At 43.6% G+C, this 13,467-nt stretch overlaps 1 protein-coding gene across 1 annotated transcript in view; it reads left to right on the forward strand.

Annotated features, from left to right (window-relative positions):
- Positions 1-13,467, forward strand: part of otog (otogelin) — a 431,253-nt gene that overhangs the window by 27,077 nt on the left and 390,709 nt on the right. The window contains exons 6-7 of the mRNA XM_072517704.1: positions 1,061-1,159; positions 7,515-7,669. Coding sequence (XP_072373805.1) covers positions 1,061-1,159; positions 7,515-7,669 — 254 coding nt within the window. The remainder of the gene's footprint in view (positions 1-1,060; positions 1,160-7,514; positions 7,670-13,467) is intronic.

Consider the following 13,467-nt stretch of genomic DNA (forward strand, 5'->3'; position numbering starts at 1 on the left):
GTGTATTCTGTCTATCTTTCATTTATTTAATATTTTAGTGACTCCTGTTTGATGATCTTACTTGGCTTCATTAGAATAACAGTGTATCCACACAATAGCTTACATCCGTCTAAAAATTGTCCCAACTTACTTCAAAAGATATTAGGAGGGGCAACTAAACACTGAGTTGAATAAATAGATTGAAGGGTTGAAAGGGCAATCTTAAAGTAAGAGAATGAAGAGAAAAAGTGCAGCAATTTAGACAAAAATATCCAGAGTGAGGCATAAGGGACAAAATAGATGGCCACTAATAGTTGGGTAAGGAAGGTGGACACACAAGTGACTAGACACAGTGCAATCTCCTTTATTGGGGGGCGGGAGCTGGCTGTTCTGGCATAGTGGTAATGAAGAATGTTTCACAGAAAGGGTGAGGCAAAATAATAAAAATATTTAAGCATGAGAATGAAAATCTTACATTTGAAATGTTGGGGACACAGTGAGTCAATCTAGATCTGTGAGAATGGGGTAATGGATAAATGGAATATGTGGAGGATAGAACATAGACAGAAGAGTTTATGATGGGTAGAGGATGAGAGCCTGGCCAGCAGAGTATTAGAATAGTCAAGTCAGGGGTGACTCAAATTACAACAATAAAAAGAATGAATGAGGGGTTCAGCAGAAGACGGGTTGCATTAAACAGCAACATTAAATGATGTTAGAGGTGGAAGGCTGTGTATATTATAGAGATGAAATAGGAAACTGCCCTCAAGGTCAAACATGACCAAGGTTACAAACACATGTAAAGTAACATACATACCAATAAACATGTCTGCAACAGGGCTCTCATGAAATTAAACATTTAATATGTGTTGAATATTATAGAGGAGTTTATTAAAACTGTAACTTAGATTTTACACTCCAAGGACCTAAAGGAAATAAACTCAGGTATTTAAAGCAGCTCTTGCACTTCTAGGCCTTAGTATACAGTATTAGACACATCCGCGCTTTGCGTCATTTTAATAAAGTACATCACTATTGTTTTTACATCATTGAATAAATCTGGTTAATTTGTTCCTTTCAGCTCGATGTTCACTCCCATGTCTAAATGCAGGAATATGTATAAATGTGGACCAGTGTGACTGCACTGAGTTTGAGGCAAATGGAACACGGTGCCAAACAGGTACATATTTGATTAAAGGCAAAATTACAATTGTTATTTTTAAATCTACAATGTCTCATAATTAAAATTTGAGATTTATAAATGTTGGGCTGGATTCTCCCAAAATGGGACTATGTCCCCACGCTGGCATAAAAAAATAGGAATTTTACTCCAGAGATTCCTGTAAAAAAGATAAACTAATTTAATGCCCTGCAGGGGCCCAGCAGGGACCTGGAGTAAATCTCGCAGCTTTAGCTGCGGACACGGGCCCACAAACTTCTGACTTGGTCCGCGCATGCGCACAGTGGCGGCCTCCAGCGGCCGCGTCGAGCTCCATGTCGGACTCGGACCGCCGAGCTTGACGCAAAAATGAGATACCCCTGATCGGCCGCACGCTGTCGGGAACTTGGCCGCTTGGGAGCGGAGGATCGCTGGGCGGGCCTCTGTCAATGGACCCCCAGCTGCGCGGCGTACTCCGCAATCACATCGATTTTTGGGTCCCGGAGAAGCGTCGGCCCGGCGCTGAGCCCGATTTTGGCATGAAAGTGTATTCTCCGTCATCGCGCCGAACTCGATTTCAGCGCGGGGCTGCGGAAAATCCAGCCCGTTCTTTTTTACAGGAAGCTAATTACAAAAAAAAATCACGTTTAAAAAGCACTTTGTTTCAGAGAATTTCATTTGTCCAAATTAACTCAGGACACTTTAATATACATGATATATTTCTGACTTAAACAGCCATACATCAAGTAATAATAATAATAATTGTTATTAGTGTCACATGTAGGCTTGCAGTTACACTGGAATGAAGTTACTGTGAAAATCCCCTAGTTGCCGCACTACGGCACTTGTTCGGGTACACTGAGGGAGAATTCTGAATCCAATTCACTTAACAAGCATGTCTTTGAGACTATGGGAGGAAACTGGAGCCCCCGAAGGAAACCCACGTAGGCACAGGGAGAATGTGCAGACTCCGCACAGACAGTGACCGAAGCCGGGAGTCGAACCCAGGTCCCTGGTGCTGTAAAACAATAGTGCTAACCACTGTGCTACCATGCTGCCCCATGTGTGATGAAACAGAATCAAGATATGTAACTTTAACTTTTGGCAGCAGCACAAAACAATCATTATCAAATTAATTGTCATTTGTACATCTCTTCTGAGTTGCCTTTTCACTGAATGAACTCAGAAGTCTTGCCTGATTTCCAAATTATTGTAAAAGTGCAAAGAAGAAAACTAAGTTAACTGGCGACTTCAGTTAACTAAATATAAATTGTTATGTGTGTGTGTATGAAACTTGCTGAGTGTAGATTGTAAGTAACACTGAAAGAGAGAAACAGTCATCAGAATTCTCCATTTTGGGAGACATGTTCACCCGCCAGAGATGAATCACCTTTTGTTTGTGCTCGCGTTCAAGCTGGAAGCGGCACCTAGAGGTGATTCACTGTCCCTTGCCCTGTAAATTTATGCGTGGCGGGGTATCAAGGCATTCCGTTGCAAATCACATTATCAGGAAGCCATTTTGAGTCTGCAGCACGAAAGCGAGGTCCGGCTGCTGGGCCCCGTCCACCCCGCAATGCAATTCCCACTCCCCACCATGGGAATTGCTGAGTCATCCAACCCCCACAGTACACATGTATGAGAGCGACCTGACCCCCCCCCCCATAATGATCCCCCACCAGAGACTCCCACCAGACCCACCCACCAGAGATGACCATCAGTCCCCCCTACTAGAAATTCCAACCAGGCTTTCCCACCGGAGACCCCCACCATACACCCACATATCATGAAGCACCCCATATAAGAGACCCCTCCCATATCAGAGATTCCCCATATCAGAGACACCCCCCATATCAGAGACTCCCCATATCAGAGATCCCCCATATCAGAGACCTCCTATAACATAGACTCACATAACAGAGTACCCATAACAGAGATAGCCACCTCCCCTTGCCTCACAGACACCAGTCACCCCTGCCTGAAAGCTAAAGAGAAGTTCAGACAGAAATAGTGAAAAAAACCACTGCTTTAAAACTCACCTGACCCTTACAGCTACTGCTTCAGGCAGAGAAAGCAGCAGCTGTAACTTCATAGGGGTTCGTAGGAGGCATCATGGTAGCACAGTTGTTAGCACTGCTGCCATACAGCGCAAGGGACCTGGGTTCAATTCTAGCCTTTGTTGACTGTCCATGTGGAGTTTGCACTTCCACCTCGTGTCTGCGTCAGTTTTCTCTGGGTGCTCCGGTTTCCTCCCACAGTCGAAGAATGTGCAGGTTATGTAGGATTGGCCATGCTAAATTGACCCTTACTGTCCAAAGATCCTCAGGTTAGGTGGGGTTATGGGCATAGGGCAGGGGAGTGAGTCTAGGTCGGGTGCTCTTTCAGAGTGTCAGTGCAGACTCAATGGGCCAAATAGCTTCCTTCTGCATTGTAGGAATTCTATATTCTAGAAAGCAAAAACCACATCATCAGGGTTTAAACCCCTCAGATCCGTTGGTCTACGCGGCTTCTATTCACTTCAAAGAGAAATAGCTTTTACTCGGCTGTTATTGACAGTTTCCACACAGCCAGATGTCTGGATTGTTTAATTTCATTTCCCTTCATGTTTGAATGCATCTAAAGTACCCTGCTGTGAAACTAACCACAATATTTATCAATATCTAGATATGATTGACAGCTCATGACCACATCAAACAAAATTGCCTGCTTTCTGCTGAGAACAAGAGGAATTGAAAGCACTCTGAGATGTTTATAAATATTGCCATCAGGTTGAAAGCATGGTACTTGAGACCCAGTCAAGCATAAAGGGGGCATTCCCAATTATGGTGGGTTCACTGTTAGGGGGGGGTTCTCTGAAATTGGGATCCTCTAATATGGGTGTCCCTGTTATGGGGGGGGGGGGGTGTCTCTGTTTTGGAGGGTTTTGTTATGGGGGAGTCCCTGTTATGGAAGGTCTTTGGAGGGATCTCTGGTTCTGATGGGGGAATTACATTCTGGTGTGAAGGTCAACCCTGCCAGTTAATAACCACTTAAGGGCCCATCCCACACTGCTGATATTAACCTAGCTGCAGGTGGAATATCGCCACCTGGTATGCACAGCAGCAAAAAACGTTTGGCTAGCTTGTCACTTCCTATGGGAAGTATCTCAATCAAAGGCACTCAGTGCCTCATCAAGGGACTGGGCATGTGAAAGGGGGGGCCTGCTGAGAACCACCCTCACTGCCCTTGCTGTTGACTCCTTGCACCTGTTACGGTCCCAGTTGATGTTGTAACTGGGCGGGAATATTTCAGAATTGAACCCTGGCTCAAACTTTTACTTTTTTTCAAAAAAAGGGAAGAACAGAGACTTTGATTCTCCATTCCTTCAAGGCAGCGGGATTCTATGTTCCTACTGCAGTGAATGTAGATTTGGTTGAGTGCCTAATTCTCTGTCCTCGCTGGCAATGGTAGCGAGGTAGACTCACAACGGAAAGTTCCTCCCAGAGACACAAAACTGCCAACTAAGCTTTTAACAACAGGAAAATAACATTTATTGAACATGAAATGTTTGACTATAAAACACTACTCCTTCATTCCCACTTATCTACACAAATGTACACAGATTTCAAGGATAGCACACGTTAAACAATACATCTTATGCTATAATGTTCTTAGTAAGCACGCAGTCCCTGTAACCCAACAGATTGTCTGTGGTCAGACAACAAACCACTCTGAAACCAGTGGCAGATGGCACTCAATCGATTTTCTGTGGATTTCTCCTCAAAATCCCCCCAGGTGATTGTCATACTAATGCTTCAAAACTCCACTCTCAAAAAGTCACGTTGTAAAATCTTTGTTGAGCCAATTATAGAATCGCAGAATTTACAGTGCAGAAGGAGGCCAATCAGCCCATTAAGTCTGCACCAGCCCTTGGAAAGAGCACCCTACTTAAGTCCACACCTCCACCCTATCCTCCTAACCTAGTAACCCCACCTAACCTTTTGGACACTAAGGGGCAATTTAGCCTGGCCAATCCACCAAACTTGCATATCTTTGGACTGTGGGAGGAAACCGGAGCACCCAAACGAAACCCATACAGACACGGGAAAGAAATGCAAACTCCACTCAGCCAGTCACCCAAGGCCGGAATTGAACCTGGGTCCCTGGAGCTGTGTGGCAACAGTGCTGACCACTGTGCTATCATGCCACCCATCTGGTTTCCCTCAACTCTTTTAATCACCTTCAGATTTTTCAACAATCCTTTCAAACAAGTCTCTCAACTGTTTTAGATAGTGTTACGATCTCAGTTGATGTAACTGGATGGGAAAATCGCAGAATGGAACCCTGGTTCAAAAGACTGTAAATTTAACTTTTTTTTTAAAAACGTAGAGGAACAGAGTCGCAGGTCTGCCAACCAGTTTCACCAACAAGAAAAAAAACATTTAGCAAAGATGGAAAAATTGGATTGTAATATAATGCTTCTTTACATCTCCCCCTTAGTTTGACAAATACACACAGATTTCAAGATTAGCATGGATTAAAAAGTACACCTTAAGATAGAATGGTCTTATTGCACAGCAAGTCCCTTTTAAGCACACACGATCACTGTGGTCAAGTACACACACTACGCTCTGAATCCAAGCTATTGTCTATGGATTTCTCCTCAGAATCCCCCCAGATGATAAGTGATAGTTTCCAACTCCACTCCCCAAAACACACTTTAAAATCTTCTCTCATAAGTATGCTTCCCCTTAACGGTTTGCATTCTGAAATCCAGATCAGGTTTTCCAAATTACACTTTTAAACAAAGCTTCTGCTCCACTTTTAACAGCGAATCATGTTGAGGATTTTACCCCACCCCTTTTTAGGTTTCTTTTGTCTTAACTGCTTTTGCATAAACTCTGAGATCCAGCCATCGAATTCCATAATTATTTCAACTCATGTTCCACAGGCTGAGTAAAATCTCACAAACCTGAAAATCACTTCAGATATTTTTATAACATCACAGTCTTCTTCTCAGCCCTGTCAGTTAACCTCAGACTTCTTGGAAACTTCTCTTCATTTCTGTAGTTTCTTTAACTAGCTGTCCATCAGAACTCTGTGCTTGTTTTCTTAACCATTGCTCCACGGTATGGGTTTTCTTCTAGTAAGCTGTGAGCGATGTTTCCTCTCTAGATTTTGAAACCAACTGTTTTTAGCAGAGTTATGAATGCTGCTTTCCCTCTCATTGCCTATATTTAACTGCAATCAACTTAGCTAAACTAAAACTTAAAAGCTTCTCTATCTTACAGGTCCTAAGTTGCAAAGCAACCACTGCTGGTTTATTTATCCTTCACAACATAGTCCTCTATAAGCACAATAAAAACACAGCTGGAACTTAACCAGCCCTCACATATATAAAACTATTGTCCAACATGAATCTAATTATAGGTTTCCAGGCACAGAAACATTAAATTAAACCCACTTAAAATGAACATTATTTCTAATGTTTACCAATAGAAACCTAATTCCCTTAAAACTACTGTTGTTTTCCCAACAGCAAGGATCCTCATCCAGATTTTCCAACTCTCCTTTCAGTATTCCTTTATCTTGAATTGCCACAGCATCCAAACTTCTGCACCAAACTCAGTTACTCAGTCTCCAGCAGAATGCCTTTGTTTCCAAAATAAGGACACCAAACATATCATTACTTCAGATGCTTGGTTTTCCCCTCGCCAACGTCTCCTAGGTCTGCATTTCCAGCTCTGTCTTTAGCTTCAGTGACCAGTTCCCTTTCAAATGGCAGTTCCTTCTTGTCCCTTTAACCTAAAATGTCCTGGAAACATCTAGTTTCTAGAACTAACAGTCCTTTAGCTTCCCTGGAGCTTGATTTCATGCCCATTACCCCATTGTATAGCTTTCCTGTTTATAGCAGAGCTGATACCTGATCCCTCTCTCATTTCCTATTTCCAATTGCCTGGCAATTCAGTTTAAAACACACTCAAACAGTATTTCTATCCTAAAAGTGCTCCTGGTTGCTGAGTAACGCCTCATTCCTTCTCCAAGTTCATGTTTACTTTTCCTATTTATATCAACATTCAATGCAAATTGCTGTCCAAGTATTCCAATTTACATAAAATGTTCCAGAAGAGGTGAAATGCTAATTTCTGATGGGATTAAATGATAATGCATTTGCCTGACGTGTAAGCAATTGGAAACTATTTTGGTCCAGTTGAATTCTATGCAAATTGGGAACAAATACTTAAAACTTTAGAACTTAATGGATTGCTAGCTGCACTTTCTTTTCTATACTTGGTCATCAACAGAATTTAATCTGTTTGGTATGAAAAGTTTGTCCACAAATGATTTAAAGTATTTCATAAAAAGTTAAAGAAACAGGTAACTTTTATCTTTTTTTCAGTTCCCAATAGAGGTAGTGGTCGTGATTTGATCTGTCGAACCTGGGGCCAGCACAACTATGAAACATTTGATGGGCTTTATTATTATTACCCTGGAAACTGTACATATACACTAGTGAGGGAATGCAAGCAAAGTCAACAGAGCTTCGCAATTCAGGTAAGAGTAGAGATTAACGGTAACATACATTAAATTAATAACATTGCAGTATTTTTTCATTCATTCTCTGGATGCGGTGACACTGACATGAACATATTTTTATTTCCCATCCCTAATTCCTGTGAGAAGGTGATGGGTCTTCTCCTTGAACAGTTGAAGTCTTGTGCTGATTGTGCTCCAGAATCACAAATAATTACAGGCTTTTAACCTAGCAATGATGAAAGACTATGTCTGAGTCAGATAAAGCGACTTCGAGGGAACTTGTGAGTTATTGCACTCCCATTATGGGGCTGCACTTGAACGTCTTCAGGTTGCACAGTTGGAGGTACTATCAAAATAAGCTTAGTGCGTTGGTACAGTCCACTCAATAGATCGTATTGAAGCTACTATGGACAATTTGTGAAAGATGTACATAACGTCATGCCCACGATGGTGAAAAACCTATTGTAGCTCTGCAGTATACCACTGGGTAATGAGAATTCTATCACACTTCTGACTTGAGCCTATTAGATGCAGGAGGGCCTTAGGGCAATGAGGAGGTGAGACAATCATCAGAATACCCTAAACTCTGCCCTGTTTTTGTAACCAAGTCATTGAAATAGTTGGCCCTGTTAAGTATTCTGGTCAATTGTTTGCTGTCTTAGAGTCTTTCTATCTGTCATATTGCTTTTCTTTCTCTCTTTCTCTCTCTCTCTCTCATCCCATGCCGTAAGCTGTTTCTCTCTTTCTCAGTGCTACCCACCATGCTACCGTGCCGCCCACGTCACTGGCCTTGCTTTGCTTGAGTGAGAGCGCGACGAGGCCGGAAGATCGCACCCTATATATTTAAATACCACGGCAATTTATATTTTTCCTTTCGCTTGCCATTCTGAGTTCGAATCAACTCGTTGATCACAGAATGAGATTGAACTTCATTTTTATATCTTTATGATACGGCTGCTCATTGAATGAACAGGGAACTAGTTTTAATTATTTTAAATACACTGACTGGTTTAGCACAGTGGGATAAATAGCTGGCTTGCAATGCAGGACATGCCAGCAGCGCGGTTTCAATTCCTGTACCGGTCTCGCCGGAATGTGGCGACTAGGGGCTTTTCAAAGTAACTTCATTGAAGCCTACTTGTGACAATAAGCTATTATAATAATTATTATAATAAGACAGTTTTATTATCTACTTCTGTTCAAAGTCCCCATTCCCTGGTAGTCGGTTTATTACATAGATGCAAACTATTGTTTATGATTGTACTTCATTTGACACATGGGGCGGGATTCTCCCCTAACCGGCGAGGCAGGCCATACTGGCGCCGAGGAGTAACATGAACCACTCCGGCATCAGACCGTCCGGAAGGTGCGGAATCCTCCGCATCTTCAGGGGCTAGGCCGGCGCCGGCGGGGTTGGCGCCGCTCCAACCGGCGCCAAAGGGCCTCCGCCGGCCGGCGCGAGTTGACGCATGCACAGGGGGTTCTTTTCCGTGCCAGCCAAGGCGGACCGTTACACTGGCCGGCGCGGAGGGAAAGACTGCCCCCACAGCACAGGCCCGCCCGCGGATTGGTAGGCCCCGATTGCGGGCCAGGCCACTGTGGGGGCCCCCCCCAGGGCCAGATCCCCCCGCATCCACCCAGGACTCCACAGGCCGCCCGCAGAGCCAGGTCCCACCGGTACAGACCTGGTGTATGTTACGCCAGCGGGACCCGCCGAAAACCGGCGGCCACTCGGCCCATCGCGGGCCGGAGAATCGCCAGGAGTGGGCCGCTGTCAACGGCCCCCGACCGGCGCAACGCGATTCCTGCCCCGCCAAAAAACCGGCGCCGGAGAATCTGGCAGCTGGAGTCGGGGCGGTGAGGCGGGATTCACGCCGTCCCCAGGCGATTCTCCGGCCCGGCGGGGGGCCGGACAATCCCGCCCATGATTTTGGGGTCTCATTGATCCTTTGTCTAAACCGACATTTGGAATTGGTTCCCCCTATTTGCTTCTTAAAACGGCGCAAGGCCCTTTTCTGTCTTATATTATAGTAGTCAATCTAATTTTGATGCAGCCTGTAATAACCTGCATGGGACAGAAGGCATGGGGATGATTGTTCTCCCCATGCTCCTTGAGGAGTATGATGCACTATCAATTACGACGAGACGAGAGTAGAATGTAATCGAGGCTTTATTACACAGAGATGTGTGGCCTCCTACAGCAGCTTACAAAACGGCTGCTGTTCGGAGAGCACACACATTTATACACCGCCTCCTGGTCGGAGCCAGCAGGCAGGGATCTACCCCCGTACCTGTAGTACAGGGATCCTACCGTAATACCCATACATACAATATAATACAACAGTGGTGACTACCACAGAGTACAAGCTTCCTGCTAGGGGCTGGGTAGCTTACCCACACTTGTGTAATAGGTCGGCCAGTTTGGAAATGACTGACAAGAGAGAGTACCTGGTGATGTTCTACCGGTACTCATGTATATAAGTGTTGTAAAATAAATGTTTTTTAATTTTGCTTACCTTGGACTCCCTGAGCCTTATTAAACAGCCAACAGAATTTCTAGCATTTAGAGAAATTTATAGAACCATGTCATAGATTATCATAGAATTTACAGTGCAGAAGGAGGCCATTCGGCCCATTGGGTCTGCACCGGCTTTTGGAAAGAGCACCCTTCCCAAGGTCAACATCTCCACCCTATCCCCATAACCCAGTAACCCCACCCAACACTAAGGGCAATTTTGGGCACTAAGGGCAATTTATCATGGCCAATCCACCTAACCTGCACATCTTTGGACTGTGGGAGGAAACCGGAGCACCCGGAGGAAACCCACGCACACACGGGGAGGATGTGCAGACTCCGCACAGACAGTGACCCAAGCCGGAATCGAACCTGGGACCCTGGAGCTGTGAAGCAATTGTGCTATCCACAATGCTACCGTGCTGTAAATCAGTTTCAATGAGATAGAGACATTGCTGAGATATTTATCCATAATTATTCCGAATTGTGGGTTACATAATTGTGGATTATGTAGGGCTTAATTTTGTGTGTTCCCAGAGGGCCTGTTTCCCATGGGGGGCAGGGGCTGCACATAATATAAGGGAGTCACCCACCCAACCACCTTCCCGCCCACCTCTGACCTCTGCCCCATAAATACAGGGGCGGGCGAGTACTTAAACCTGCATTCCGCCCTCCATATTTAAATGAATAACCAACGGTCATTTAAGCTTGTTGTCAAGGCAGCTGACCCTGATAATACAATGCCCATACCATAAAACATTTAGCATGGGCAGCCAGATGTGAGTGGGAATCCCAATTTTTTTACTGAAATGCTAAGAGGCGAAAAGGAAATGGCGGGGCATGTCACATTTCGGGGCTGCCTTTTGCTAATCGCCGGGCTGTTAGCCCCAAATATTAAACCCCTCACTTCCTTCCTACTCATTTCCTCCTTTAAACCCACCCCTTCTCTCTCCCAAACATCCCCAAGCCCTCCCAGACCAAGATCATGGCTGTTCGGCATCAGGGATCCCTGGGTCTTGGCCTTCTTCTTCGGCAGTGGTCACTAATGTCTCCCTGATGCTGCCAGAACCGATGGAGCTGTTGGCCAATCCGATTGACCAGTTGCTCCAGAGAGTGGGACATCCTCCATGTGAGGTGTGTAAGTCCCACTTAGTCCTCGTTGTGACATTATGTAGAATGTCTGGAATATAAAGGGTTAATGTAATATCATAATTGACCACTAGATAAAGCTAGATGGAGAACTCTATAAAGCACTGACTCTCAGGCTTCTGGGAGAGAGCTGGAAAGAGTGCTGAGAGAGGTCTAGAGAGTGCAGAGTACAGTTATAGATAGAGACTAGTGTTAGTAGAGTGTAGATTGCAGATTACTAGATTATTGCTTGCTATAGGAGTAAGTGGTCGAGCTTTATTAAGTAGGGTAATAAATGTTAGCTTTGTTATTAAACTTGGCTTCTGTGGTCATTGTGAACACTATGACCTACATCCTGATAATTAGAATCACAAAGAACACCACACTCGTTAATCCTGCAGGGTGGGTTGGCGTAGTGTATGTCGGCTCCATTCTGAAGAGTGCCGGCTACAATTCACAGTAACTTCATTGCAGTGTTAATGTAAGCTTACTTGTTACATTGAAGATTGTTATATAAATTATTACTGCCTGGCACCCCGCGCCTGCTGCCCCCTTACTCTGTGAGGGAGGGTTGTGGCAAAAAAGTGCCTCTGTATTATTCCACCTGTAAAAGCAATTTGCTGAATTGCAGTGTAATACAACAGGAGAGATCTCAGTGTGCCAATTTTTGATCAAATGTCAACTTTTGCTTACATTATAAGATAGCAGATTGGCTAGGACATGTGTGGGCAGCACAAGTGGATAGCACTGTGGCTTCACAGCGCCAGGGTCCCAGGTTCAATTCCCTGCTGGGTCACTGTCTGTGTCTGCATGTTCTCCCCGTGTCTGCGTGGGTTTCCTCCGAGTGCTCCGGTTTCCTCCCACAGTCCAAAGACGTGCAGGTTAGGTGGACTGGCCATGATAAATTGCCCTTAGTGACCAAAAAGTTTAGGAGGGGTTATTGGGTTATGGGGATAGGGTGGAAGTGAGGGCTTAAGTGGGCCGGTGCAGACTCGATGGGCCGAATGGCCTCCTTCTGCACTGTATTTTCTATGTTCTCGAAGGGCAATTTTAGTAAACAGGAAATTTGCTGCTCAAAAAGTGGAATTGATACATAGGGTTTTAAAAAATCATTTACAATAGTTATTTTTCTTTGAGTATAGTATAAAAGTATAGTATAAACGTCAAATATAATTCCTCTGAGTTTATAATTGCCAGCAGATTTTTAAAACTCACAAATTATAAAATTGTTCCTAACCTTTCTACTCGTGACTACACAGACTTACCTTGATTCACCCATAGGATGCCATCGCACGACATGCTTCAATGATATGTACACAATATCTGCACAAACAAATTTCTTCCCCTGGGATCCTTGGATCGAATAGTTAAACAAGGCAAACGCAAATCAATGCTGCTTAGTGAAGCCTTTTATTCATTGGTTGAACAAAACAAACAATAAAATTGAATTAAACTAAATTGCAAATTACTTGAAGTTTCCTTTTTAATTTTCGATAGGAACTATTACATAAATCATTGTCATCAAACATTAAAACAATAATTCACACAATCTTAATTAGCTAGGAAATGTATGTCAAAACAGTGTCATTGGATTAATGAAAATGATAGAGATTTATCAATGTTAACAACAGTGAGTGGTTTTGAAACACACTCCTGTATATCGGTGTCATTCATTATAACACATAGAACATTTAAAACGGTTAACTGAAATAATTTGGATGAATAGATATGAACACTTCCCACTATTGTACTGACTGGCAGAAGATTGTTGTTGCATATAAGTCATGTTCATGGACAATCTTATAGTTATCAACTTTTGACTACCTGACAAATACGTCCTTGTTCATGAAGAAAATTATCCATCAGTGTGACAGGTGAATTTAATACACTTCTATGATCATGTCCTTTAGAGGGAAGACCAGCTGATTGAAAAGAAGGTATTTATGTTTCCTGGAATGATCTTCATTGTGGAATTACTAGAGTGAGACTGCTGGAACTTCATTTATTTGAGATATTTAATCCATAGTCTGTAAGGGAGAGAAAAAACCCCATCTCCTTTCCCATGGTTGGAATCATACTTAGGTTTCCAGAAGTAGTGAAGAGTCACCACTATACATGTCATTTTGCTACAATACTGTTAAATTAAGATTATTTCTAAATCTACGTCTTTGAT

Source organism: Scyliorhinus torazame, chromosome 10 (assembly GCF_047496885.1).
Source record: "Scyliorhinus torazame isolate Kashiwa2021f chromosome 10, sScyTor2.1, whole genome shotgun sequence".
Lineage (NCBI taxonomy): Eukaryota > Metazoa > Chordata > Chondrichthyes > Carcharhiniformes > Scyliorhinidae > Scyliorhinus > Scyliorhinus torazame.